The sequence below is a fragment of the Cebus imitator genome, unplaced genomic scaffold (assembly GCF_001604975.1).
Source record: "Cebus imitator isolate Cc_AM_T3 unplaced genomic scaffold, Cebus_imitator-1.0 Scaffold279, whole genome shotgun sequence".
NCBI lineage: Eukaryota > Metazoa > Chordata > Mammalia > Primates > Cebidae > Cebus > Cebus imitator.
In genome coordinates, this window is record NW_016107594.1 from 3,623,227 (window position 1) to 3,649,716 (window position 26,490).

Below are 26,490 nucleotides of genomic sequence, written 5' to 3' on the forward strand. Positions count from 1 at the left end.
AAAGTAGAATGGCTTTTTTTACCATTGGTTTTCTAAGGTCCATATATTAATTTCATTAAAACAAGAAAGGTAGAAGGGCAGGAAAGAAGGTAGCAAAGAAGGTGGAAGGGAGGAAGGGGAGGAAGAGGAGGAGAAGGAAAAAGAGGAGGAGAAGGAAGAGAAGGGGGAGGAGGAGGGGGAAGAGGAGGGGTGGATGGAGGAGGAGGAGGAAGAGGGGGGAAGGAGGAGGGGGAAGGAGGGGGGAGGAGGGGAGGGGGAGGAGGAGGAGGTGGAAGAGATAGAGGGGAAGGAGGAGGAGGAGGGAGGGAGTACATGGAGGAGGGGGAGGAGATGGAAGAGGAAGAGGAGGAGGAGTAGTGCTGTTCTGGCTGGGGCAAACCCTGAGGCCATGGTCAGGGCGAAGGAGGAGGATTGGAAAGTTGGGGACAGGGGCAGGATGAGGCCTCACAGTTCCGGGGGGCAGTGTGGGGGCCGGTCCATCCGATGTCCCTCCCGCAGCAGCGAGAACAGCTCCTCCACCGGGATGCCAGGGTATGGGGAGCCCCCGAGGGTGAAGATCTCCCACAGCAGGATCCCAAAAGACCACCTGGAGACAGGGCCAGGGCTCAGTGGGGCTCAGCGCCCTCCCTACAATCAAGGTTAGGATGGGGGAACCCCACAGGTACAACCCACCACAGCCGGTGAGGAATGGACTCCCCTAAGTCTGGTCCCACTTGGGTCCCAGGCCAAATCTGAAGGAGCCCTTGAGCACCTGACTCCTGGGGCCATGTGACTGGGCAGCGTCTTGCCCTTTTTGTGGGGTAGGACAGTCACCACTGGCAGAACTCACACATCACTCTGGTGTGTGTACACTCGGTCAAACAAGGCCTCGGGCGCCATCCACTTGACAGGCAGGCGGCCCTGGAGAGGAGAGGGGCCTCAGTACAGAGTCCCACATGTTCCCAAGCCTGCCAGCCCCAGGCCCAGCCCTCCTCTACCCCCATCCAGTTCTGCCCATCTCCCTCACATTGCTGGTTTTCTTATAGTAGTCAATGTGGTGGACACCTCGGGCCAGCCCAAAGTCAGCAATCTTCATCACATTGTCCTCGGTCACCAGCACATTGCGGGCAGCCAGGTCACGGTGGATACACTACAGGGGAGGAGGAGCTTGGGTCCATCAGGACTCCTGGCTGGGAGCTGAGCACATACCACCCACCAGCAGGCCTGGGGGCAGGGGCCCTCCACCCACTTTACAGACAAGGAGGTTGAGGTTTAGAAAGGGGGAGCACCCTCTCCTGCATCCTCTGAGCCTATGGGCGAGGCGTGTGAGGAACAAGTGGGGAATTTGGGAAGGTGCGAAAGCCTGGGGACATTGAGGTGGGGTAATGAAAAAGAGCAGAGAGGGAGAAGTTGGGGACATTTAATGCCACAGGCCTGAGAGAGTGGAGATGGAGAGATTGACAGGGGCCCAGAGCCCCACTGCCTGTACCTTCCGAGACTCCAGATACTGCATGCCTCGGGCCACCTGGTAGGCGCAGGAGACCAGGACTGGGAAGGACAGCGGCCCCTCACTGCTTCGAGGACTGTCAGGGCTGAGGTCGGGGCCTGGGGGGCGCCGGGCCCGCAGGAACTCCCGCAGGTTTCCCTTGGCGGCGCACTCCACGATCACATACAGGGGCCCTACGAAGGGAGCGCACAGAGAGGCTGCCAAAGCTGTGGCTCTGAGCCCTAACAGCCCATGCCACCAGCCCCGCCTCTGCCCTACCTTCCTGGGTGCAGACACCCAGCAGGTTGATGATGTTCTTGTGTCGGCCAATCAGCTTCATCACCTCCATCTCCGAAACCAGGTCTGCCAAGTCCTTGTCAGAAGCGTTGCCTGCAAAGGCAGCAGATGGGGTAAAGCTGCCCTCCAACTACAGGAGGGAGACCGCAGAGGCAGGGCCAGAACAAGGAGCACTGGACCTAGGGGTCACCTAGGCCACAATCCTTGCTAGTCTGTGTGGCCTTGAAAAAGTCTCCTAGCATCTCTGAATTTCAGGGTCATCTTGTAGGAAATGGAGCAGTGGGTCACACCCTACCTGTCATAGCAGTTTCAAGGATGCAATTACATCAAGGATCTAAGAGGCAGGCCTAGGGCCGGGTGCAGTGGCTCACACCTGTAATCCCAGCACTTTGGGAGGCTGAGGCAGGTGGATCACAAGGTCAGGGGTTCAAGACCAGCCTGATCAACATGGTGAAACCCTGACCCTACTAAAAGTACAAAAATTAGCTGGGCATGGTGGTGCATGCCTGTAGCTACTCAGGAGGCTGAGGCAGGAGAATTGAGATCACCCCACTGCACTCCAGCCTAGGGGACAGAGAGAGATTCCATCTCAAANAGGGGAGGGGAAGGGAGGGTGGGAGGGGAGGGGAGGGGAAGGATTTTTTTATTTGGATTCTTAGCAGCTGATTTATTAAGTCAAAAGACACTGACTGAAAGGAAAAAGGCAGTATACTCTGGCCATAACATTGGAAAACACTCTGAACTTTCAACTTTTTCAGCTTCAACTTTCAGGTTTTACTTTGTTGAAGTACACATATATCATCCATCGCATTTGATCCCTGACAGGTTAGAGACAAATCAATGTCTGGCACTTGAGAACTTGTGAAAGCGGAGAGTGTGAGCAGGGCACAGTGACGTGAACCTGGAGTCCCGGCTACTCATGAGGCTGAGGTGGAAGATGGCTTGAGCCCCAGGAGTTCAAGACCAGCTTGGGCAACATAGAGAGACCTCATCTCAAAATAAAAAACGAGTGGAGTGCGAGCTAAATCAAAGCAGATTTGCAACTGTTATGCCTTTTAGAACTGGAAGCCCCGAGATCCCCAAACGGTCTGAGAGGAAAACAGCAGGAGGTCACCCACAAAGGAGAGCCCTGCTGTGCCTCCCAGCTGGGGCCTGGGCTGGCACCTTCCCCTCCACCTGAGACCCTCTCTGCCTGCCCTTCGGTCCCTCTCTGCTCCTTTAGGGGAAGGGGACCCAGGCCAGGTCCTTGTCATAGGTCAGGGGATGCATGGGAAGCTGTCCCTCTCCCCCACGGTCTGGGTTGGGTGTCCTGTGCTCCCTCCTGCCTCACCTCAGGGCCTCCTATTCTGCCTTCATCATCAGCCTCTGGACCACACACGCCCCAGACTAGACCCTGTGTCTGCCTGACTCAACTCACAGTCCTGCACAGTGCCTGGCGCACAATGGCTCTGTGGCTGCAGGTGTCAGAGGAAAAGATGCATTGTGAAAGCTGTCAAGGCCTGAGCCGCAGCCGCAGAGGCCCCTTCCCAGCCAGCCTGTGCACCAGGAGGCAGGTGTCCTGGGGGCAGCCACTCACCGGGCTCTGGCATGGTCCAGGCCTCACACTTGAAGTGCTCGCTGGGGTCTGAGGGCTCCCCGATGCCGGCCAGGTTGACGGCAGCAATTTTGAACTCGTAGAGTGAGCCTTGCGTCAAGCCGTCCACCTATTCAGATTTTGTTTAAATGATTACGTGAGATAAAGTACAACCCACTGAGGGAAAGGAGTTTTTATAACTGGCTTGTGAAATAAAACATGAGAGGAAGGAACCTTGTCAGGAAATTGGAGCAAATATTTCAGGAAGGCTCCTGATGCATCTGACAAGCCGCAGCTGCATGAAACCTTACATGTATCCCTCACTCAGTTCCCAAAGGCTCCTACGGGGGACAGGGGACAGGTGGTACCCCAGGAGCAGGTAAGGAAACTGAGGCCCAGAGAGGTGACTGTTGCCCAGAGCCAAGGCAAGGGCAGAGACCTGGAGGAGACAGGCACTCAAGTCACACGCTATCCCCCGATCAGGCCGTGTGCTGGACACAAGGGGGTCACCCTGGAGATGAAGCCTGCCATGTGCCCCACACTCGGACTCCGCAGGGCAAGGGCCCCCGGGCTGCCCAGGTTCTGGGGTGCTGCAGTCCTGGGCCACCCCCCAGACCCTTGAGGACGCTGCCTGGCTAGGGGACAAAGCTCTAGGAAGGCCTTTGGCCAACTCCAGGAGCCTCACTCTGCATGGCCTGCGGAACAAAAACACTCTCTAGGTAAACACTGTTTCAAAAAACAGCTTCCATAGCAAGATGTCTGAGGGTAAACCACTTCAGTCCGAGGTGAGGGCCTTCATCCTCCTCACTGAAGTAGCAGCGAAGCATTCCGAAAGGAAGCCGGTGTCTTTCCCAGGAATGTCGCATGGAGTAAAGGACTGTTTTGCTGAGTGAGATGAGCCAGGCACAGAAGGACAGACAGGCGTGGCCTCGCTCAGATGTGGAATCCAAAACAGCTGCGCTCACACAGATAGGGGCCCGGAGGGCGGGCACAGGGCAGGGGGGGGGGTGCTGGCCCAGGGGGACAAACTTCCAGCAGGAACAGGATGGGGGAGTTCTGGCACTTCTTGTACAGCACAGAGATGATGTAGCCCATAATAATGTGTTGTAGATGGATTTCAAACGATTTTTAGAATAGATTTCAGGCCAGGAACATTGGCTCACACCTGTAATCCCAGCACTTTGGGAGGCCAACATGAGCAGATCACCTGGGGTCAGTCAGGAATTCAGGACCAACTTGGGCAACATGGTGAAACCCTGTCACAACTAAAAAATGCACAATTAGCCAGGTGTAGTGATGCACGCCTGTACTCCTTGGGAGGCTGAGGCAGGAGAGTCACTTGAACCTGGGCGGCGGAGCTTGCAGTGAGCCGAGATCGTGCCACTGCACCCCAGCCTGGGTGACAGAGTGAGACACTGTCTCAAAAAATAAATAAATACATAAATAAACAGATTTTAAATGTTCTCCCCACAAAAAATTATAAGTACTGGGAGGCAATGAAGATGTTAATTAGCTTGATTTAATCAAGCTAATGTACCCATAATCCATAATGCAATATTAAAATATTACATTGTACCCCATTTGTACAAACAATTATTTGTCAATTAAAAATAAAATAATTTTTAAGTTGAGAACATGTAGACATTCTAAGGCATGGGAACACAGATTGAATGTGGGCAAGATATCAATAATGTCACAACAAACTGGAAAGTTGCCCATATATCATAATGTATACATAAAATATTAAAAATATATTACATATTATAAGAGATATATTTATAAAGCAGAATTTTCTAGTAGACAAAGATTAGCTCTTTGAAGACCTTGCCCCCTCCAAAAAGAAAGCCCTCCTGTTGGAGTGTAAGAGACTCCCCAGGGGTCTGTGGCTGTCTCGGGGTTGGGATGGGGGATGCAGTGTGAGGTGACGGTCCTTCATCCATGCTCAGATGAGGGGTCAAGGGCCAGAGAGGGATACAGGACCGTGGCTGCCAAGGGTGCGTCTGGATCTGACCCCAGATCTCTGAGCTCTGTGTTGATGTCCTCGCCATCTGCACCTGAGCATCACAGGCACTGCAGCAAGGGACTCCTCTAGAGGCTTGACATACAAGCATGTCTCAGGGAAGCGGTGGGTGACAGGCAGAGAGTCAATGTCACTCTCTTCCTAAACACATTCAGCATGACTCTCCCCTCGGGCATCCCCATGAAACTGCATCCCTACCCTCAAGGCCTCAGAGCTTGGAACAAGGGACGTTATCACGGGTACCGGGACCAGGTCCTGGTCACACCAGAGGTCACTGACTCACTGCCAGACCCACTCCGTCACTGAGCTCTCTTCTTCACTGCTTCTCAGAAAGAAAAAGAACATGATTCCTAGCATCTTTTCAGCTCCAAAGCTTCATGACCTCATGATGCCATTTTTTAACCCATTTTTGTGTCTGTATCAAATTATCTAATGCCACCAAACTCAGAAACACTGCCCAAAATGTAAAAGAACCACCCAGGCAAGAAAAAAAGAACAGACAAAAACCAACCAACCGTTAGGATTGTCGGTTTGCTGGGCGAGGAATTGACCTCGTGCCAGTTTTGATGGTGAACTTCGCGCTTGTCCACGTAGTAGCCCAGGATGGGTGAGCCACCGCTGAACTTCGGGACCTTCCAGCCGAGGGTCATGGAGTGGCCGTCACAGTTAAGGAGCGTGATCCCGTAAGGATGGGATGGCACGGCTGCAAGGAAGCACAACCAGGAAGTCACCAGGGACCTCAGCCAGGGGCTTTGTCCCAGGGCCACCAGCTCTAGCGTGGCAGAGGGTGGAGGAAGCCATGTGGAGATGGGCCTAGACACCGAGCCCTCTGATCCTTCTCGACCCACATTTAACCATTCTGATCTTTACGCCTCTTTAAAGGGGATGAGTATAAAAATAAATAACAGCATCTCTCATATATATTTATTGCTATTCTAAATGTATCTGCTGAAGTTTCCATAGGACAAGGGCACTGAACAGTTTAATCTGGTGCAAGCATTTGGCAGAGCAGATGTCCCGTCCTCCATGTCCCTAAAAGAAGCTTGGAGACGAGCTTTCGCCTTTACAACCGTAAGGAGCAGCTACTCTGCATCTGTGGCCAGAGACGACAGATACTATTCCAGCTTATTTTAATTTCCTGCACAGTTATAGGAACTTCAGATTCCTTCAAATGAGTATGAATTCTTGTTTCCCTGTTTGAGCAGGACATTTGAAACGGACCGCCTTCAGCTCTCAGGTCTAGAATGGATGGTCCCGAGTCTGCTTTGGCCTAGCTCTGAGTCACCTCAACGTGGCCATCCTCTGTTACCTGAGACACAGTTGACTAGAGTAAGTGATTCTTACTGTAGAATAAAACCAGGCCGGGCGCAGTGGCTCATGCCTGTAGTCCCAGCACTTTGGGAGGCCAAGGCAGGAGGATTGCTTGAGCTCCTGAGTTTGAAACCAGCCTAGGCAATAGGGTGAAACCCCATCTCTACAAAAAAATTAAAAACTTAGCTGGGCATGGTAGTGTGTGCCTGTGGTCCTAGGTAATCAGGAAGCTGAGGCGTGAGGATCGCTTGAGCCCAAAAAGGTTGAGGCTGCAGTGAGCTGTGATCGCACCACTGCATTCCAGCCTGGGCAACAGTGTGAGACTCTATCTCCCATCCAAGTACTAACCAGGCCCGACCCTGCTTAGCTTCCAAGATCAGACGAGACTGGGCGCGTTCAGGGTGGTGTGGCCATAGACGAGAGACTATCTCAAAAAAGAGAGACTGGCTTTCATTTAGTAGGAGTGACTTAAAAAGGAAAATGGGAATGTTTGAAAATCCCTCTGAAAAAACTGAGAGGAGTTTAGAGTTATCTTAAAACAAAACAGTTAGTGCTATTGTACCTGTCTAGGTGTTATCACAATTGACATTCCCTGGAAATCCAGCAGCAATATCATTAGAAGATAAGTTTTAATTTCCCAAAATATTATAAATTTAGTTGGAGATGAAAAATCATTAAAGAGCAAAACTGTTCTCTCTGTGAGTTAAAATATGTCATATGTGACATTTGTGTTTCAAAATCTTCCTGAATATGTGTGCTTTCTTGGTGAGGTGCATGTCATAAGAAAACAGACACAAGGATGCAGCGCAGCTTTGTAGAGCAGCTGTTCTACAGACGGTCCCTGAGACTTAGGATCCCAACTGTCTCGTTTGATCAAAACTGTAAACATCTCTGTTTACGAACAAAGTCACAAAGTTCTATAAACGTGACATTCCCTGAAATGATTTAAGTTCCTTGAGCTGAGTAAGGTGATTGATGTTGCTGTATTTTAGCACAGATTTTGAAAACAGAAATGTATCCCCTACAGCATATATTTTAACGTGAGTACAGGTATTTGGCAACACATGTGACCTCTAATGTTTTTATTTTTAATTTGCACTTTATTGGCATATTATCATTTCTGCCTCTCGCACTATCATTTCTAAGACAAGCAGCCAGCCAAGAGGCTTTGAAGAACTGCGTGTTCTCTGTTCAACCAGTTGGTCTCCTTTTTTCCTCCAGTAACATTCCAAATGGCATCATAAATGTTTCTTCATGCAGAAATTACAGTGTACGGGAGCGACTGGCACAGAACAGCCGTGAGCGACTTACTGAGTGCCGCCTGTACTTTTATGACGTCTGATTCTTGGGAGTTTTCACTCATCCCCACGGCATTGACCGCCTTGACCCGGAAGATGTACTGCTCTCCCGTGGTTAAGCCGTGCACCACGAACCTGGGAAACACAGGGACCAGGGTCAGAACTGCGAAGCTCTGCTTTTTCTCTCCTGCAGCAGAAACGGAAATCATGTTGAACACATCATGCAAAAGTTTTATTCATCACATACATCCTTCATTTCCAGTTCTAGTTAATTAGCTCAACATTTAGAGCCTGAAAGTAAGGTCATGGCAACCAATTACAGCCGGAGTGACTACAAGTGGTGTCAAAGCCACTTGTTCTGTGACTTCACCTTTGCTTTTGCACTTTCTGGGCCTCGTCTGGATCAAAGGTCTATTATCCAACAGTATGCCATTTCTTATCTGAAAGAACCCAGGTACGTAAAGTGTAATGAGCAGTAATCATGCTGCGGTGGCTAAAGGCCAAGCCTTTGAAGTCAGATAGACTAGCCTCAAATACTGGCTTTGACACCTAACAGATGTTATCACCTTAATCAAGTTTCTTAACCCCTGTAAGACTCTGTTTTTCTATCTCTAAGATGGGGATGATAATCCCTACCTCACAGCATTGTTGCAGGCACTACATGGAAAACTCTAGGTAGAGAACTTAGCACAAGCACCTTGTGCAGGGTAGATAGTACATGTAAGCAATTATTATTTATCACAAACAGTCAATAAATATTTTCTAACCATTTCCTTGTATTAGAATAATGTTTTAAGTTTCTTATTTTGATTGATCTTTCTGCATTTGGTGTGGACTGAGAAGAACATCTAATTGTTGTTCTTCTCAACGACATCTGTCCTTGTTAGCCACTGCTTTTTACAGTGTATTTTTTTAAGATTTTAAAAGGAGAAATGGCTGAGCCATAATTGATCATCCATCCACAAGGGTGATTCTGGCAGCTGCCTACATTTTCCTAAGAAGCACGTTGCAGAGAAACTGAATAACCTCAGACATACCGCACACTCAGCAGGCAGCAGGAGAAAGTCCTCTCCAAAGGCAGGACCACTGGCCTTCACCTGCAAAGCCAACCAGCATCCCCCGAGCTGCCCCCATCACGAGCAAAGTGTGGGCTCCTGGCGGGGTCTCCATCAGGAGCCGGAGAATAGAACTACCAGGCACGTGAACAAAGCAACTTTAAAGTTCAAAAAAATCAATACCAAAAAAAAAATGACTTTCACATCGTAGTCACTATTTTCAACTATAGTTGCTATTTTCAACTATAGTCAAAGAAAAGGCTTAAGTGTTAATTATGTCAGAAAAAAAAAAAACAGGTTCTGGAACTCTCCTTTAATTCATAAATAAATCATTTCGGTGAAGATGAGCATGTGTCGTAAGCAGCTCATCCAAGTAGTCAAACCTTAAAAGTACACAGCCCTCTCGTGTGGCTGAGGCTCATGTATGCAGAAGCCTTGCGACCATGGTTCTCCCTGTGCTGGGGGCCATGGGACCTAAATGGTCTTGTTTCTCATGCTTCATTTCACTGCTGACTCCAGGGCCGGGGTGGGAAGCGGGAGCCGCACCTGTTGTATCCAATGGGCTTGTGGTTGCAGGGTTCCCAGGCATTGGTTCCGGCCACACAGCAGTCCACGTAGTAGCCCAGCAGGTCCTCCTCGTGCTTGGGTCTGTCCCACTGAACCACCACTGACGTCTTGGTGTTTCGGGATGCAAGAACCCGACCAGGAGCAGAAGGGACAACTTTATGTAGGAGACAACAGGAGTGATGAAATGGCATCAGAGCTTTGGGGGCTACACCAGAGATCTCCCTGACCTTTTCACAGGGAACTGGACAGCCAGTTGGGGGTTTGGAAGAAATTCAACAAGGGGTCTGAGAGCAGGAGCCGAGTCCAGGGCCGACCACCCGAGGGACGTTGGGAGGGGCTGGCCACTCCCATCTCTTCCTGAGCTCCACACAACTCCTAGAGACACAGAATGACATCCTGAAGCCTCCTGTCCTCCACCAGAGCTTTAAAAAGGTCCTCTGTTGGCACTGGGGGTCAGGCTGCCTGGGTAACAACTATTTTTTGGACTGGAAATTACCAATTTTAAGAAAGTAAGACTCGTTTTTATCAGATCTTTTGGAATCTCCCAGGGGACTCAAAATTCAATCATGACATGACCATCAGATCTTCTCATCTCATGCCAGGCCTCACTAGTGGACTGCGGATTGGGGTCTGCTCAGGCCACGGTACCACGCGTGTCCTCTGTGCCGGCCACCTGGGCCAAAACCACAGTGTTTCTCAATTATGCTCACGGTCATTCTCCACATATGCCATAAATCAAAAGAAGGCTGGGACCTGTGAGAGACAGCTGGTCTCGTCAAGCCTGTGGTTCTGGGTATGAGTTCTAAGAACTTCAGTTAAAACCAGAACCAGTTAGAAACTCGAGGACACCCTGGAGGCAGCCGGCCTCGTGACATTGTTCATTTCTGTATGTGGCTTTCTCAGGAAACACAGCATAGAGAGAGAGTGTGGAGGGCACCCAGGCACTCAGAACTGCGTTCCTGACACCAGCGTACCTCCCATGAAGGCTTCTGGGGACTTCCATGGGGCCTCCATTTACACGCTAGTTAACTGCAATCCATGAAGGAGTTATGACTTCAGGGATTACAATTCAAAATTTCTGTTATCTGTATTTGAAACCTTCCAAGAGGGACCCTCAAGCCAGATGGGCAAGAAACTCTACTGCCTGGCTGGGTGCACTGGCTCGCGCCTGGAATCCCAACATTTTCAGAGGCCAACATGGGAGGATTCCTTGAGTTCAGGAGTTCAAGACTGGCCTGGGCAAGATGGTGAAACCCTGTCTCTACAAAACAGTTTTTTTTAAAAACACGCACACATACACACAAAAGAACCCTAGTGTACTTAAAATGTGAATTACTTTAAAAGTGACCATTGCAGAGAAAAGGGAACACTTACACACTGTTGGTGGGAATGGAAATTAGTTCAACTATTGTGGAAAGCAGTGTCATCATTCCTCGAAAAAAGAACTATCATTCAACCCAGCAATCCCAGTACTGGGTATATAACCAGAAGAATATAAACTGTTCTACCATAAAGACATATGGGTGTGAATGTTCATTGTAGCATTATTCACAATAGCAAAGACATGGAATCAACCCAAATGCCCATCAATGACGTATTGGATAGAGAAAATGTGGTGCATGTACACCATGGAATACCACACAGCCATAAAAAAGAACAAGATCATGTCATTGGCAGGAACATGGGTCAAGTTGGAGGCCATTATTTTTAGCAAACTAATGCAGAAACAGAAAACCAAATACCGAGTGTTCTCACTTACAAGTGGGAGCTAAATGATGAGAACACATGGACGCATAGAGGGGAACAACACACACTGGGGCCTTTTAGAGGGTCTAGGGTGGGAGGAGGGAGAGGAGCAGGAAAAGTAGCTAATGGCTACTAGGCTTAGTACCTGGATGACAAAATAATCTTTACAACACACCCCCATAATACAAACCTACACATAGACTCCTGAACCTAAAACAAAAGTTTAAAAAAAACAATAAAAGTGACTATTTCCTAAATGTATTTTTCAGCTCACTTACTGGCTTCATGAAAAGAAGATGGAGCTTCAGAGAAATGTCGAGAAATGTCAGAGAGCTCTTAATCACTCATAAAGTCATTTTAAATTCAACTTGAACTTCAACTTGCTTACAACGTTAATGTCTTTAGTCACAAAATTTTAGGCTATTTGGTGTCACGCCACTCTTAGCCTGTCCTGACTTGGGGGCACCCAGGGTGACGGCTCACCAGTTACGTCCTGGGCCTGAATGGGAGATGTTATCTCTGACGGCTCGCTCAGGCCGTGCCGGTTTGCTGACAGCACTCGGAACACGTACGACTTCCCCTCCATAAGGTCAAACACGGCATATCTCGGGGACCTCACAGCCGTCTCGGCGTTGACTCTCTGCCAGCTACCACTCCCCACCACGGACTACAAAGAGAAATGAGACTGGAAGTGAAAAGAGAGACGTTCCCAGAGTTGTGTGGAAGGAAGCTCCGTTCTCGCCAACGCAGGTCCACCAGGTGCTCCCGCTGCATCTCACACAGAGGATGGGCATGCATCTTTGTTTTTTTTTTTAGATGGAGTCTCGCTCTGTTGCCCAGGCTGGAGTGCAGTGGCGTGATCTCTGCTCACTGCAAACTCCACCTCCCGAGTTCAAGTGATTCTCCTGCCTTAGCCTCCTGAGTAGTTAGGATTACAGGCACGTGCCACCATGTCCAGATAATTTTTGTATTTTTAGTAGAGACAGGGTTTCACCAGGTTGGTCAGGCTGGTCTCGAACTCTTGACCTCATGATCTGCCTGCCTTGGCCTCCCACAGTGCTGGGATTACAGGGATGAACCACCACAGCCGGCCTTTTCTGAGCTGTATGACAATGATACCAATTTGGAGAAGGAAGTAAATTACCCACAGTTGATAATGTTTACTAATACAATTTTTTTCCATTAAATTATTCAACCATAGAAAATGTAAGGGAATCAATACCTAGGTTGTAGTTTTAGTAAAATGGAATTAACTTGCAAATAATGAAAGATAATTTAGGAGTATATTTGTAAAATTCCATCATAACTCAGTGAGTAGCATTTCAATTTAAAATTATTACCATAGTGTGGCTACTTGGGGCAGTGATAAAATGTCAGTAATCTAAATGACTGTCAATACAGTAAAACACATTACATGTGCCTAGATTAAAAACCACATAGCCACCTAAATATTGTATTACAATCTTTAATAAGAGGAATTATGTTACTTTGTGAAATGTAACACAAAATGAAAATTGTGTAATATAACAAGTACATTAAAATCTATGGAGAAAAAGACTATAAATATATGTACCACATATGAATATGGCTATTTTATGATGGAATTATTGTTGATTTTAATTGTATTCCATGTAACTCCTCTGTCTTTCCCAAATTCTATATACTGCTTGTTTAATTTCTGTCTTTTGTAATTACTTAAAAAACCCTGATTACATGTTTTATTTTTTTTTCACATAGAGATAAAACTCCTTTCTTGAATGTAGTTTTGCGGTAGTAAAAGTTGGATATACACTGACCTGCTAAGTCTGCTGAAAATTTTAGACAGCGACCCAGACTTCTAGAAATTAGATTCGTATTTGAAGGCGTCTTCTCTCACTTTGGTGAATGTGAAAAGTCGCTATCTTGCATCTGCCCCAGGCATCTGTGGTGGGAACCCCACGGCGTCATGGGCCTGAGCCCCTCCCAGCCCCAAGCAACTGCAGTCCAGGTGGCTACAGCAGAGCTCCCTCTCCTACATCCAAACGTGGACCCGTAATGGGAATGCTTATCCGCTGCTGGGGGAACGTCAATGAGTTCAGCCACTGGGGAAAGTAGGTTAGAGACTTCTCAAAGAACTTAAAACAGAAGTACCATTTCATCCAGCAATCCCATTACTGGGGATATGCCCAAAGGAAAATAAATCATTCTACCAGAAGACGTATGCACCTGTATGTTCACAGCAGTGAAGACATGGAATCCTCCCACCTGGTGCCCGTCAGTAGTAGACTGCATAGAGAAAATGCAGTGCAACCCCACTGTGGAATACTATACAGCCATAAAAAGGAACAAAATCCTGTCCTGTGCAGCCACATGGGTGCCGCTGGAGGCTGTTATACTAAGTGATTTAACACAGGAACAGAAAACCAAATACCGTATGATCTCACTTACAAATGAGAGTTAAACACTGAGTTCACGTGGACACAAAGATGTCTACAGTAGGCGCCCAGGCCTAACACATAGGGCAAGGGCTGAAAAACTACCTACGGAGCGCTGTGCTCACCAGCTAGGTGATAAGATCAATTGCACCTCGAAATCAGTGTCTCAAAACATGCCCTTGTCAAAAGCTACACAGGTACTCCCTGAAGCTAAAATAAAAGTTGAAATTACATTTTCTTAAAAATGTGTGCCTGCCGCTAAGGCATAAGAAGATGATGGACTTGGGGATTTGGGGGAAAGAGTGGGAGGGGTGCGAGGGATAAAAGACTACAAATGGGGTGCAGTGTACACTGCTCAGGTGATGGGTGCACCAACATCTCACGAATCACCACTGAAGAACTTATTCATGTAAGCAAATACCACCTGTACCCCCAGTAACTTATGGAAAAATAAAATAATAAAATTTACCAACAAAAAACAAAGCGTGCCTGTCATGTCATCAATACTGACAGCAGGCAGGGATGTCGACAGAGTCTGCCCACGTACCGACTCCCGGTAGAGTCCTCGCTCTAAAAGTGTGTTCACAGGTGAGGTGTCATGGCTCACCTGGCCTGCAAACACATTAAAGTGCCTGTAATCCCAGCACTTTGGGAGGCTGAGGCAGGAAGACTGCTTGAGCCAGGAATTTGAGACCAGCCTGGGCAACATGGAGAGACCTCCTCTCTATGAAAAAATTGAAAATCAGCTGGGTATGGTGGCGCACACCTGTGGTCCCAGCTACTCTGGGGGTCAGGGGGCTAGGGCAGAAGGAGGGCTTGAGCCCAGGAGGTAGAGACTGCAGTGAGCTATGATTGCCCCCTGCATTCTAGCCTGAGTGACAGAATGAGAACTGGTCTCAAAATAAAAATGTGTTTGCAAACTTGGTGTTTCTGGTAGTGACGGAAGATGAGGGGGTGAGGGGCCTGAGAATATGGCTTCTGCCCTAGGAGAGCCCCACAGAGGGACTGGACACTTGTATTTTCATAATAAGTACACTTTGTCACCCAGAATTAATAATTTAATGCTTTACCCTGAAATTATTGCACTTTCTACCCCCCAGATATCATGCATTGCAGATAAGCAGAGAAGGCCAAAGGGTCCTCCTTCATTCTGGAGTCTGAAATATGGTCCATTTCCATGTCTGTTTCTGCCATGCTGTACTGAGTGCTGCTATATGTGATTATTGTATTAGATGGCATAAGCTTAGATGTGTTATATTCTCCATCACGTGCATACTATATGTTGTATCACATATTAGTATATAAATTTTAGTGACAGCCTTTTCAGGACATAGGAGGCTTATCCAACTATGGCCTACAACCCAACAGAGGGTCACCAAGTCAGATTAGTGGGTCACAACCTGTGTTTTTAATGCCACAGGACAGACCAGCTTTAAGAGAGAATGCGTGCTTAAAGAGAGAATTTGTGAGATTCTCTAGGTTACATACATATACATGCGCCTGCGTCTGTTGCGTATGTGTTTGCAGAACTGCAGTGTACAATGTATTTTGTATTTCATTGTATGCATTCAGGTCAAAAAAGGAGCCTTGCAGCAGATGATCTGGTGACTCTAACCCGTCCGTCTTGTGTGAATTTCCTATACACGACTGCCACCCAATGGCCACACGGCTCATGCACAATCAAAGCCAGTGAGGAATCTGGAATACCTAGCATGTTGGTGCCTGGAAGGTTAGAGCAGGAAGGAAAAGGTAGATCCCTCAAGGTCAGCCATCCACAGGGCAGTGGAGAACACAGGCGCTCAGAGAGGGAAGCAGCTTCACACCAAGGGGCAACACTGGGCTAGGACGCAGCCCAGCCCCTGGGGCCAATTTCCACCCCAGAACGCCCCCCTGTGGCGTGACCTCAGCCCTAACCTCATCTTCCCCAGCCACGGTGAAGCATCTGTACCCACAAATCATCTTTAAAACACAGCAGACACGATGGTGTGAGGCCACGCAGAGGTCAGCTTTTCCAGGACACAGGCCTGGAGCTTACCTTCTCGATGAAGTACGTGAGCGGGTCCTTGCCGCGGGGAGTGGGTGGCTCCCAGCTGAGGACGACATAGTTTCTGCTGATTTCAGAGGCGTGCACGTTGGTGGGAGGCCCTGGAATCTGGACATCACCTGGAGGAATAATAAGCTCAGTGAGTGCTGGAGGACCCACCTCTCAGCACTGGAGGACTCTGCGAGGTGGCTGTTGCTCTTCACTTCGTTTCTATTTGGGGAAAGCAAACAAACCCCAAGGACTGCTTCTTCAGAGCCAGAGGATAAGGAACCATTAAAGATATCCAGTTATTTTGGCTTCCAATACAGAAATAAGCCAGTTCATAAGAAAAGAATCTCAGCCAGGCGTGGTGGCTCACGCCTGTAATCTCAGCACTTTGGGAGGCTGAGGCAGGTGGATCATGAGGTCAGGAGATCGAGACCCTCCTGGCCAACATGATGAAACTCCATCTCTACTAAAAATACAAAAATTAGCTGGGCATGGTGGTGTGTGCCTGTAGTCCCAGCTACTCGGAAGGCCGAGACAGGAGCATTGATTGAACCCAGGAGGCACAGGCTGCAGTGAGCCGAGATCATACTACTGCAATCCAGCCTGACAACAGAGTGAGACGCCGTCAAAAAAAAAAGAATCTCAAACGAAAGTCTTCCAGATAATCTTCTGGAAGAGGAGGAAGGATTTACCAGAAGAAACCAGGGATAGTGCCTGAAATGGAGTTCCTCAAACTGTATTGGGAATCTGTGCAGAGAACGCGTTCGCAGTCTGTGTTCCGCAGTACTTAGGCACGGCAGAGCCAGGCGGCCCCACTTCTAAGGATCCTCTCTGGGTTCTTTCTTTATACGTGTGCCCTCAGAGCACTTAAATTATACACCTACTTCTAAAGCATCTTGCCTGCTCCCCACTCACAAGATGGGTCCTGTATTCACAGGCGCCGTATTCTATGCCTGCATGTTTGAGTTCTGGAGTGACATTTTCAAATAACTATTACATGCTCCATACGCCCCTCTTCTGACATACATCTTTTTTTTAACATACTGTGAGGTGTGGGGATTTCTGTTTGAATTTATAGGAGATGCTCATAAGGAGTGGAGGTGGAGGTTTTCCAGACCCACAGTTCTTGAAATTGTGATACAAAATACTATGAGCCTCCAATTAGATTAGCACATGATTAAAATGGTCTGAAACCTCCCCGGGACATCTCTGAGCCCTTCTCAAAACTCAGTTCTCCCTCAGGTCTCTGTGGCAGGCCAGAAACTGAACATGGAAACAGCACAAAGCAAGACTGAGTTTTGTTTCCTGAGTCCTGTTGCATGGCGCATTGCGTGTTCGAGGCCACGCAGGCTGAGCTGGGATCATTCCAGTAAGGCACTGAATTTCAAACAAGGAGTCAGAGTGTCTCCTGAAAGCACAGAGGGAGACCAGGTAGGGCAGGGGACACCCCATGGGCCTGCTCTCCACTCGTGCACTGTGTCCACACCTCAAGACGCACAGAAAAAAGCATTACAGAGAGAAGACCTGGAAAACTCATCTTCCTGTAATACACACTGAAATTCCAAAACTGAATCCTGGTTAATTTTCAGAGGCGCTAATGAGGGAAGCAAACAAGGGGACAGAAGGAACAAGGCAAAGAACAGAAGCAGTGAGCAAGTGTGAGCCGCTGACAGCAGAATCTCATTCACACTTTCGGAAATGTCTTGCCGCCTTTGCCCCTGCACGTAGCCAAAGGCCCAGAGGAAGTGGAGAGAGAGACATTTCCTTTGATGACAAGATGAGAAGAAAGAATACAGTCTTGTCAGCAGTGGATCCCCGCGGGTGCAAGACACTTGGATTATTCTTCACATTCTTCATCACCTTGGGCAATGTAATCACAGGAGCGCTGTGGATTTGCAGATGCTTCAGCCATGGAGAGCTGAGAAAAGGACTCAAAAGGGTCCCATGAGCCATGGAGAGGGAAGAACGGGGTGGGAATGAGTGATGAGCCCGCAGCTGAGAGGGGAGCCAAGAGAAAGCAAATGAACGTTATGCACATGCGAGATGCCACTAGGCACATGGAAAACACTGCTAAGCACACGTGAGGCACCACTAAGCACATGTGAGACACTGCTAAGCACACGAGATGCCACTAGGCACATGCGAGACACCACTAAGCACACACGAGACACTGCTAAGCATACACGAGAGAGTGCTAAGCACATGTAAGATACCATGAAGCACATGAGATGCTACCAGGCACTTGTGAGACACCGCTAAGCACACATGAGACACCGCTAAGCACACACAAGACACCACTAAGCACATACAAAACACCGCTAAGCACAAACACAATGCTAGGCACACATGAGACACCACTAAGTACACATGAGAGCCCACTAAGCACACAGGAGACATCACTAAGCACACACAAGACACCACTGAGCACACACAAACACATGAGACACCGCTAAGCACATGTGAGACATCACTAAGCACAGCAAGACACAGGTGAACAGTTCTACCCCCAGGGCACTGACGCTGCCCTCATCTCTGCTTCAGCCCTGAAGGCTCCCTAGCCCTGTGCCAATGGGCCAAGTATTTTTGTATTATTACATGTTATATACATTATCAATATATAATACATATTGTTTTAAAAAGCTTTCACATCCAGTATCTTGTTTTTGGTTCTGTTCATGTATGGAGGAAGATACTATGGGTTCCCTCCACTTAAAAATCCACAGATGGAGCTCAGGAAAACGCAGCACTTTCCTAAGATCGCACAGCTACTGGATGGCTGGATTGGGGTCCAGGCTTAGGTCTTCCTGTTCCAACTTCTGCATTTTGCTCCCTCGTCCACCTAAGGAAAACCACAACCTCCCCAGGAAATTTTTCTCTAAGCCAATGAAACACTGAGTTTATTTCAGATGTGGCGGAATTCAAGGGGGTGCCCAACAACAGGAGTGAGTCGGGCAGAGGGCAGAGCATGTGACTGAGCACGTGGGCTGCAGAGGACCCGGCCCAAGACAGCACCCCAATGCCCGCACGCCTAATCAGGAGACAATCAAATGGTAGAACAGTAGAGTAAAAACACTCTCGTTATATTCTGACAGAGTCTACTCTGGCCTTTCCAAGAATAGAGTTTCCATTTTTCAATGCAGCAATTCAAGAAACACTGGGAAAGTTGGGTGATGGTAAGGAAAGAGCATGGACAGCCATTTAGATGTTTGCAGGAAGAGGTCGCCCAAGATTAAAATGATGAGAAAAACTCAGCAGAAAGTCGAAAACAGCAGAGGACCCCCTTTTAGCCAACAACAGTAATTAGTTTGTTTCATTAAAACAAGTGGAGTTTGCCAACTGTTTTCTAGCTAAAGCAATGGTAAAAGAAAAAAAAATCAGCTGAAGAAAAAAGACACGGGTAGAAAAGGGAACTTCCTAATAGGAAATTTGAGGACCCCAGAAAGATTCGCTTAGAAATATTATGCATCTCTTTCCTTTGCTAAAGGTTTTCTAAGTTAGAGGAGGTATTCCTTGGTCAAAATGGCTGAGGGGAACAGATGAACTTCCCAAACCCCCATATCAATGAGCAGAATTTCAATTCCATACCCAGTTTGTTTCTGACCACGAACGTTGCCTGTTCGCTGTACACTAAGCGTCACACCAGAGAACCAAAGCCCAGGAGGCTATGCCCCAGGCAGTTTCCAACTCCCAAGTCATGCAGTCTTCCACCGGAGATTCTCACCCTCCGCCTCCCATTTCCCACTGCACACACACAGCCCTGGAAAAGTTCCCTGAGGATGAATAAATCCTGCCATGTTCACAACTGCCTCAAACAGAGGGGGGCAGAGGCCCAGGGAGCCAGAAACCTGCCTTGCTGAAAGCAAGGACAACACAAGGCCACAGAAAGTAGCATCTGAGTCTTTACTCCAGGCGGAAATGACAGCTGCTGTGTCCAGATACCAAACTTCCATTTTACCAGCTGGCAAACCAAGCCTCAGGACGTGCACTCTTTCTTCATTTGACATGTAGTGAACGTATATCCCACCACAATCATGTCTCGCTAGAAAGATAGACCATCTCTCCAAAAAGGCAGGGTTTCTGCCTGGGGAAGCTTCATTCGATTACATTATTTCCCTTTCCCAGTGCTCTTCACAATGGCCTTTACCGAAGGCAAATTTCATCACAGATCTGTGACGTTTGTAAAGTAAGTTACGCCTTCTCGCCGTGGTCATCTTTGCCACGTTGGAATCCCACGCATCCACTCAGAGTGACACAGGCTGTGCATCTCCTCCCTGATCTGCCTGCCCATGAGGAGTGAGAAGGGGGACTGCCTGTTCATCCGGAGTCCCAACACCAAGCCTCATTCTACACAGGCTGGCCTGCCTTGAGTGTGCCTTCTCTTCCCATAGACTCTGGAGCCATTTTTCATTCATTCAAATGTCTGTGATTTCATCACCAAAAAAATGGGGAGGGTTTATCATGCATGGGACAGAATACTAGGCTGAGTCAACCAGCCGGTGCCCAGGAAGCTGCATGAAGTCGCCCTCCACAAAGTCTTCACTTTCATTCCTTATGTGCAGCGTCTTTCCTGAGTTCCGGGTCCTCCTGGAGCCAGAGGATTTGACGATGGCTTTAAAGGTTACCTTGGCTTGACCAGAACTCTTAACGGTCTTCTTTTGGGAGTTGATGTCCCTCATGGGACACACTGGGACATATGTTAGTTTTGAGATCCTAGAGAAAAATCTTTATAGGGGCAGAAAATGCAATGTGTGGATATCAGCTGGGGACATATCTGCTTCAGATGTAGAAAACCAATTAAGATAAAGCTTTTTTGAATCTGCAGCTCTAGGAGAGAGAGAGAGCACGGCTGTGATTTTAAAGAGCAGCTCAGAAACACCACTCCTTAGCCAGCGGCTCCAAACTGATTGAAAATCTTTCTTTACAAGCCTTCACCCATGGCACTCAATGAACTCTAATTGTAAGTCCAATTAAAGTCTTTTGATTTCTGGTTAATAATACTGGATTCTCCTTAGCATATCATTCTTTCTAAAGCTCTCTATAAGGAATATCAGAGAGAAAATATCCACAAAATCAAATATAAATAAGCACCAGGAACATCCTTTGGCAGGAAAGACCATTCCGGTTAAAATGTCAGGAATAAAATTTTTGCTTAGAAAATGTAAAATGAATTTTTTACACACACGATTTGACTAACACAATCTGTGGGAAAGGATCTTACATCAGCCGGCAACCAAGTTTAGCTTCAGTCTCGTTTCTTCCCTACTGGTCCCGGAAAGAATACATTTGTAACATTCACCCCCAAGTGAAAGCTGAGTCTGAGACCCCGACATCCTTGTTCCCACTCTCTCTGTCTTACTCTCTCTGTCTTACTCGTTTTTGTTTGTTTCCTTTTTCTAACTTCTGTGGACACTGGGCTCACAGGCCTGACCTGCAGTTTTCATTTTTCCATGCAGAGACTGTGCCCAGCAGGGGGTGTTCTCAATCGGTCTCTCCCATCTCTAACTACAAGTCCAAATCCCCAGGGGTGGAACTACTTACCTTCAAGGTCATCCTGATAAATGACGATCTCCTTCTCTCCCTCCAAATGAACGGCTGCGGAGAGAAAGGTTGTCACCTGATTTGATATGCAAAGGTTTCCCCAAAAGCCCCCATTTTCCCTAATTCACCTCTGCATTCGGACTACAACCTGTGAGTCCTCTGGGGCCATCCTGGCTGATTACAGAAGTGTCCTGGTTAATAGTTAGCACGTCTCAGCTCTTTGGGGTGGATGCAAAGGACCACGTGGGTGAGAAAAACGGAGTGGCTCACTTAAAACCATAACGAAGGACTCAATCCCATTAAGGAATCTGTGTCGTGCAAAATTAAAACTCAGAAACAGGACGGCCTTCTAAGTGTCATTATGTGCTGAAATTATATCACTCATGGAGTATAAAGGTCTAATTCTGAGCCACTTGAACTGGGATTCCAGCAAAGAGCTTTCTGGAAGTGAGGCACATTCATTTTAGACTGGAAATGTCAGGCTGGCTGTCCCCATTCCTACAGCGACGCTGGCGGAGATGTCAGACAGCAGTGACCCAGCCTGTGCCACGCTCTGCACACAGGGCGTGCTTACAGCTCACATCGAGTTGGGAGGGAAAGAGAAACAAATCACACACAAACAGCCAAGGCTTCCTGGGCACCGTGAAAACCTAGGCGTGAGCGGCCTACCTTGTAACTTTCTGAGGTCCATGGGGTCGAGAGCAGCCACCGCATCCGAGACCCTGGAGGGTCGGCTGATGCCTGCGCTGTTCACTGCTCTCACTCGGAATATGTAAGACCTTCCTTCAAAAAGCCCCGTGACTGGGTATTTGCAGATTTTCACTGGCGCATCATTGCACTGAACCCAATTATTCGTTCCTACTTCACATCTTCAAGTTAAAACATTAAAGAAATAACAATAGCAAATGCGGCAACCTACTAAATTTATATAGGTATATACATATATACATGCACCAATTATAACAGGAAAATATCTCATGCCGGTAAAATCCATGCTGCTAAAATACCGACTTGTACAGACAAACTTTAAAAGACAGAGCTATTTAGAAAATGCAATACATATATTATATGTAATATCTATTATATATATAATATATACCCATGAATCTTAATAATTTATAGCCAAAGATTAGTTCCTGTCATCAAACACATTTAGACAAAAATGTCCTCAAAGTTATTTTAGCCGTTTCCTGAACAGTTCTTTCTCCAACTTATGCGACATAGTCACGGCACCCCCAAGCTGCAGCTTGGTCTGTTTGAGGCCCAGGCTAGGGAAACAGGCTCAGCCCCCTCTGCCTACAGACAGCTCCCATTCCTCTCTGTGGGGCCAAGGACATGGGCTCCCCGGGAAAGCTGGCTTACAGTCTCCCAGAATGACATTAGGGCATTCCCGTGGAATTTGGAAGTCTTTTGAAAATATTAATTTCTGACCAGAAACCTAAAAATATAGGAAAGATTAACCTCCATTTTTCACAGATTGAAAAATGTAAAAACAAAACCTTCTTGGGAAGCCAAGGTGGGTGGATTACCTGTGGTCAGGCGTTCAAGGCCAGCCTGGTCAACATGGCAAAACCCTGTCTCTCCTAAAAATACAAAAAGTAGCCAGACATGGTGGCGAGTGCTTGTAATCCCAGCTACTCAGAGGCTGAGGCAGGAGAATCGCTTGAACCCAGGAGGTGCAGGTTGCAGGGAGCCAAGATTGCTCCATCGCACTTCAGTCTGGGTGACAAGAGTGAAACTCTGCCTCAAAAAAAAAAAATCTTCATGTTAAATCCCCAGAAAAGAGCCAGTTCAGAAAATCAGTCTTCTGGAGGCAGCACTTCAACCCCAGAGTGGTGTCTTCATCTGGGAAAAAAAAACACTGCCCCCTAAGCATCCAGCATTTTTAATGAAAGCTCTCTGATCCACCTGCCCTGGCCTGTTTTAGCCAAAGAGAATGACAAGGTTGAAATCAAATGTCTGGCAGGAAAACCTTCAACTTCAGGCAACAGCTGGCAAGTTGCAAGCCTGAAGGAAGGGCAGGGGAGGAGCTGCATCCCCCGCTTCCAAAAGGTTCTATTGCTTTGATTTTCACGTTTGCTTTTTTCACAATGAGAGGAGGTGTGTGGATTGTTAACTGAGATGGCGCAGGAAATGGTTTTTGTCAACTTAGCCGGAAAACTAATCAGCTGTCCCAGGAGAAAAGAGCATCACTTTGAGGGTTTGTTTTTCTTGTTCCTGTTGTCATTGTTGCTTAACTCAAGGTAAGCCCTGAATGGCACTCCCTACTATTCCCAAAATATTACTTTGATGGCAAACATTTCACCCCACAAGCAGCTTCATTGGAAAAGAGAATTTAATCAGCGTAAAAAAAGAAAAAAAAAAGCAATATCCTCTTTTTTTCCTGAGATAATCACCTTATTTTTCTTTTTAATATACATACAAAATTTTACATTCCTACCAGGAACCATCCACTTACACTGTCTGTCTCCTTTCTAAATTCATTTTCTTTAACTACAACTTACTCTAATAACTGGAATTTGTATTTAGGGCATAAATTGCACATCCAATAAGCCCACTGGCTCTGCTCAGTATGCTTCCCAGGCACTGAGCACTGTCCCCAATGTGGGAAGTCAAAGAGTTAAAGCCCCACTGGCTCCAATGATGACCTAAATGTAAGTTATCAACCCAAACACAAGCTCCAATATTTCACACTCTGAAGCTCTGGATTTTTTTACTTGGAAACAAGAACACCTTATTCCTCCATAGAAAAAGGAATGGAGCTTCGGTAGAAATGAGCCACTTTGTCTCTCAGGAGGGAAGGACAGTTCCAAACCTCAATTCTGCTCAAGCCAGGGCCCTCTCTGGTACAGGGCGCAGCCCAGACCTCAGCAGAATCCCAGCACCGGGCTGAGAGCGAGCCTGCGGACATTGGTGGGGTTGGTTCCTGGGTGTGCAACAGGCAAACAGGGCTCCACCTTCAACTAAAAGAAACCAAGTGTGGTTCTGCCGGGCTCAGCCTACTTGGTGTATTTACCAGTCACCTAATCAGGACCTTACACAACCAATTAGCCATGTACCTAGAATAGGAACCTCAACTTGCGTTGAGAAAGATTTCCCAATATATCATCCGTGGTAAGATTCAATGCAGGAATATTTTCGTTCCCAGGAGAAGGCAAGGCACTCACCGGTCCACAAAATAGCCCATGACGGGGCTCTCGGTGGTGGTGTTGGGGGGCTTCCAGGTCACGATGACGTAGTCTCGGTTGGCCTCGTGGCACTGCAAGTCCATGGGTGCACCGGGGGCCCCTGTGACCAGCGGGTCAGCATCTTGGGGCAAGGAGAGAAAAGGCACATGCGTGTCATTTGAAGGCTGGGGTCACTGCAAAGCCTGTTCACAGCTCCTCCAAGCTCCAATTCTATCCACTTGATTTCATCTACTGTTTAATCCTCGTGTTCAAATTACTACAATATTTCTTACTCTGGTGGATTGGTAACAAGAAATATAATAGTATTTATGAATTAAAAATCTTCAAAACCTAGAATCCTCGACAAAACACTCAAATCTAAAATTTTCCATCATTAGATCCCAAGTTAAAGGTCATCTGCTCCTGGTGGTGTTATATTGCATAACATGAGCGGACGAAACAGTAACGACAATTCAGCATTTCTAACACCTGAGAAATATCACCGAGACACTCTTCTATTTCAAAATCCTTAGACAATTGGGTGGCTTACTCTTTTTGCCAATTTTGAGCAAATGTTTGGGACAATATTGTATCATTCATTTCTCAGTCTATTGACCATACGGCAATAAGTTTTTGTTTCTAAATTTTAATAACAGCTGCATGAAAACCAACAGAGCAACTTAGAAAGCTAATACACTGAATGTTTATTTTCTTGTCTAAAATATGTATTTATTTGGTAACCATGGCTGTCCTGTGACACATTCTTAGCGGTGTAAGCACTATCCAGTTTCCTGCTCATGTATCCTCAGCGTATTAACAGCTAAGGATTTCTTGACATTGAGCCAAATAGTTTTCTCTCATATTTAAATCCCTCGGAAAGCGATGAAAATGGTTAAACTCTCCACCCTCGCTGTATTTTCTTCCTGTTGGTGGTGCTGAGTGAGCAAGGTGATTTGAGCCATGTTGTATTCACTGCCTTTTTATGGGACGGAGCGTCACACCAGCAGGCATACGCAGAGGATGGAAGGGACAGTTAGTGCCCATCTAATAACAGCGGTGGGACTTGGTGGAAGTGCCTCACAGACTTGCAAGCTTATGCTATCTTGTGGGAAATGACGAAGGTGAGATGCGTTTGGTTGACATGTGTTCTCTTTCTTTTCAGTGAAATATTCCTTAATGATACAGTCCTTCCTTTAAGCTCTGATCTGGCGGAAGCAATGGGAAAAATAATCATGATGAGGTACAGATGCTCCCTGCACCCCTCTGAAGGTGGAGGCAGGTGGGAAGGCGAGAACCCAAGCAGCAGGTAAGGACGGTCAGGATGATCAGCATGGAGCTGGGAGCATGGGAGCCTGAAGCGCAGCAGCAGCCACGCAGCGCAGGGGCACTCTGACGCCCTCCTCGTAGGTCAGCTGTGCCTCAGCAAGGAGGCTGCCCCTAAACCCAGAGGCTCCCGAGGTGTGGCCCAGGCAGAAGTGGGAGGGGAGTGGAACAGACACTGATAAAAGCACAGGGAAGGCTGGGTGTGGTGGCTCACACCTGTAATCCCAGCACTTTGGGAGACCAAAGCTGGCCAATCATTTATGGTCAAGAGTTCAAGACCAGCCTGGCCAAGAAGGTGAAATCCTGTCTCTACTAAAAATACAAAAATTAGCCGGGCGTGGTGGCACACACCTGGAGTCCCAGCCACCTGGGAGGCTGACGCAGGAGAATCGCTTGAACCCAGGAGGTGGAGGTCATGACCGAGATCAGGCCACTGCACGCCAGCCTGGGCAACAGAGCAAGACTCGGTCTCAAAAACACACAACAAAACAAAACGTAGGTGGGCCCCTTCTGTTTAGCCACGTGATGCCAAAAACACTGCAACTTTACAACAGGAACTCACACTCCAGGCTCCAACCAAGTTTAAATCCCAGCTTCTCCACGCTAGAGACGTTCCTCATGCCTCTGAGGCTCCATGGATTCATTTGGAAAACTGAGAACACTATTTCCTTTTTTTTTTTTTTT

At 47.5% G+C, this 26,490-nt stretch overlaps 2 protein-coding genes across 2 annotated transcripts in view; both read right to left on the minus strand.

The window, feature by feature from the left end:
* MYOM2 (myomesin 2) overlaps positions 1-26,490 on the minus strand; it is a 99,715-nt gene that overhangs the window by 45,013 nt on the left and 28,212 nt on the right. The window contains exons 12-20 of the mRNA XM_037728722.1: positions 24,484-24,625; positions 21,986-22,185; positions 21,317-21,370; positions 15,782-15,909; positions 11,816-11,999; positions 9,566-9,740; positions 7,978-8,099; positions 5,871-6,058; positions 3,339-3,465 (exon numbers count right to left, since the gene is read on the minus strand). Of these exons, the coding sequence (XP_037584650.1) occupies positions 3,339-3,465; positions 5,871-6,058; positions 7,978-8,099; positions 9,566-9,740; positions 11,816-11,999; positions 15,782-15,909; positions 21,317-21,370; positions 21,986-22,185; positions 24,484-24,625 (1,320 nt within the window). The remainder of the gene's footprint in view (positions 1-3,338; positions 3,466-5,870; positions 6,059-7,977; positions 8,100-9,565; positions 9,741-11,815; positions 12,000-15,781; positions 15,910-21,316; positions 21,371-21,985; positions 22,186-24,483; positions 24,626-26,490) is intronic.
* Positions 400-2,105, minus strand: LOC108284421 (fibroblast growth factor receptor 4). Its single transcript, XM_017501126.2, has 5 exons — positions 1,745-2,105; positions 1,469-1,659; positions 1,007-1,129; positions 830-900; positions 400-586 (listed from the first exon to the last, which is right to left on the minus strand). Exons 1-5 carry the CDS (start codon positions 1,812-1,814, stop codon positions 445-447), a joined length of 597 nt encoding a protein of 198 aa, XP_017356615.1. The 5' UTR covers positions 1,815-2,105; the 3' UTR covers positions 400-444.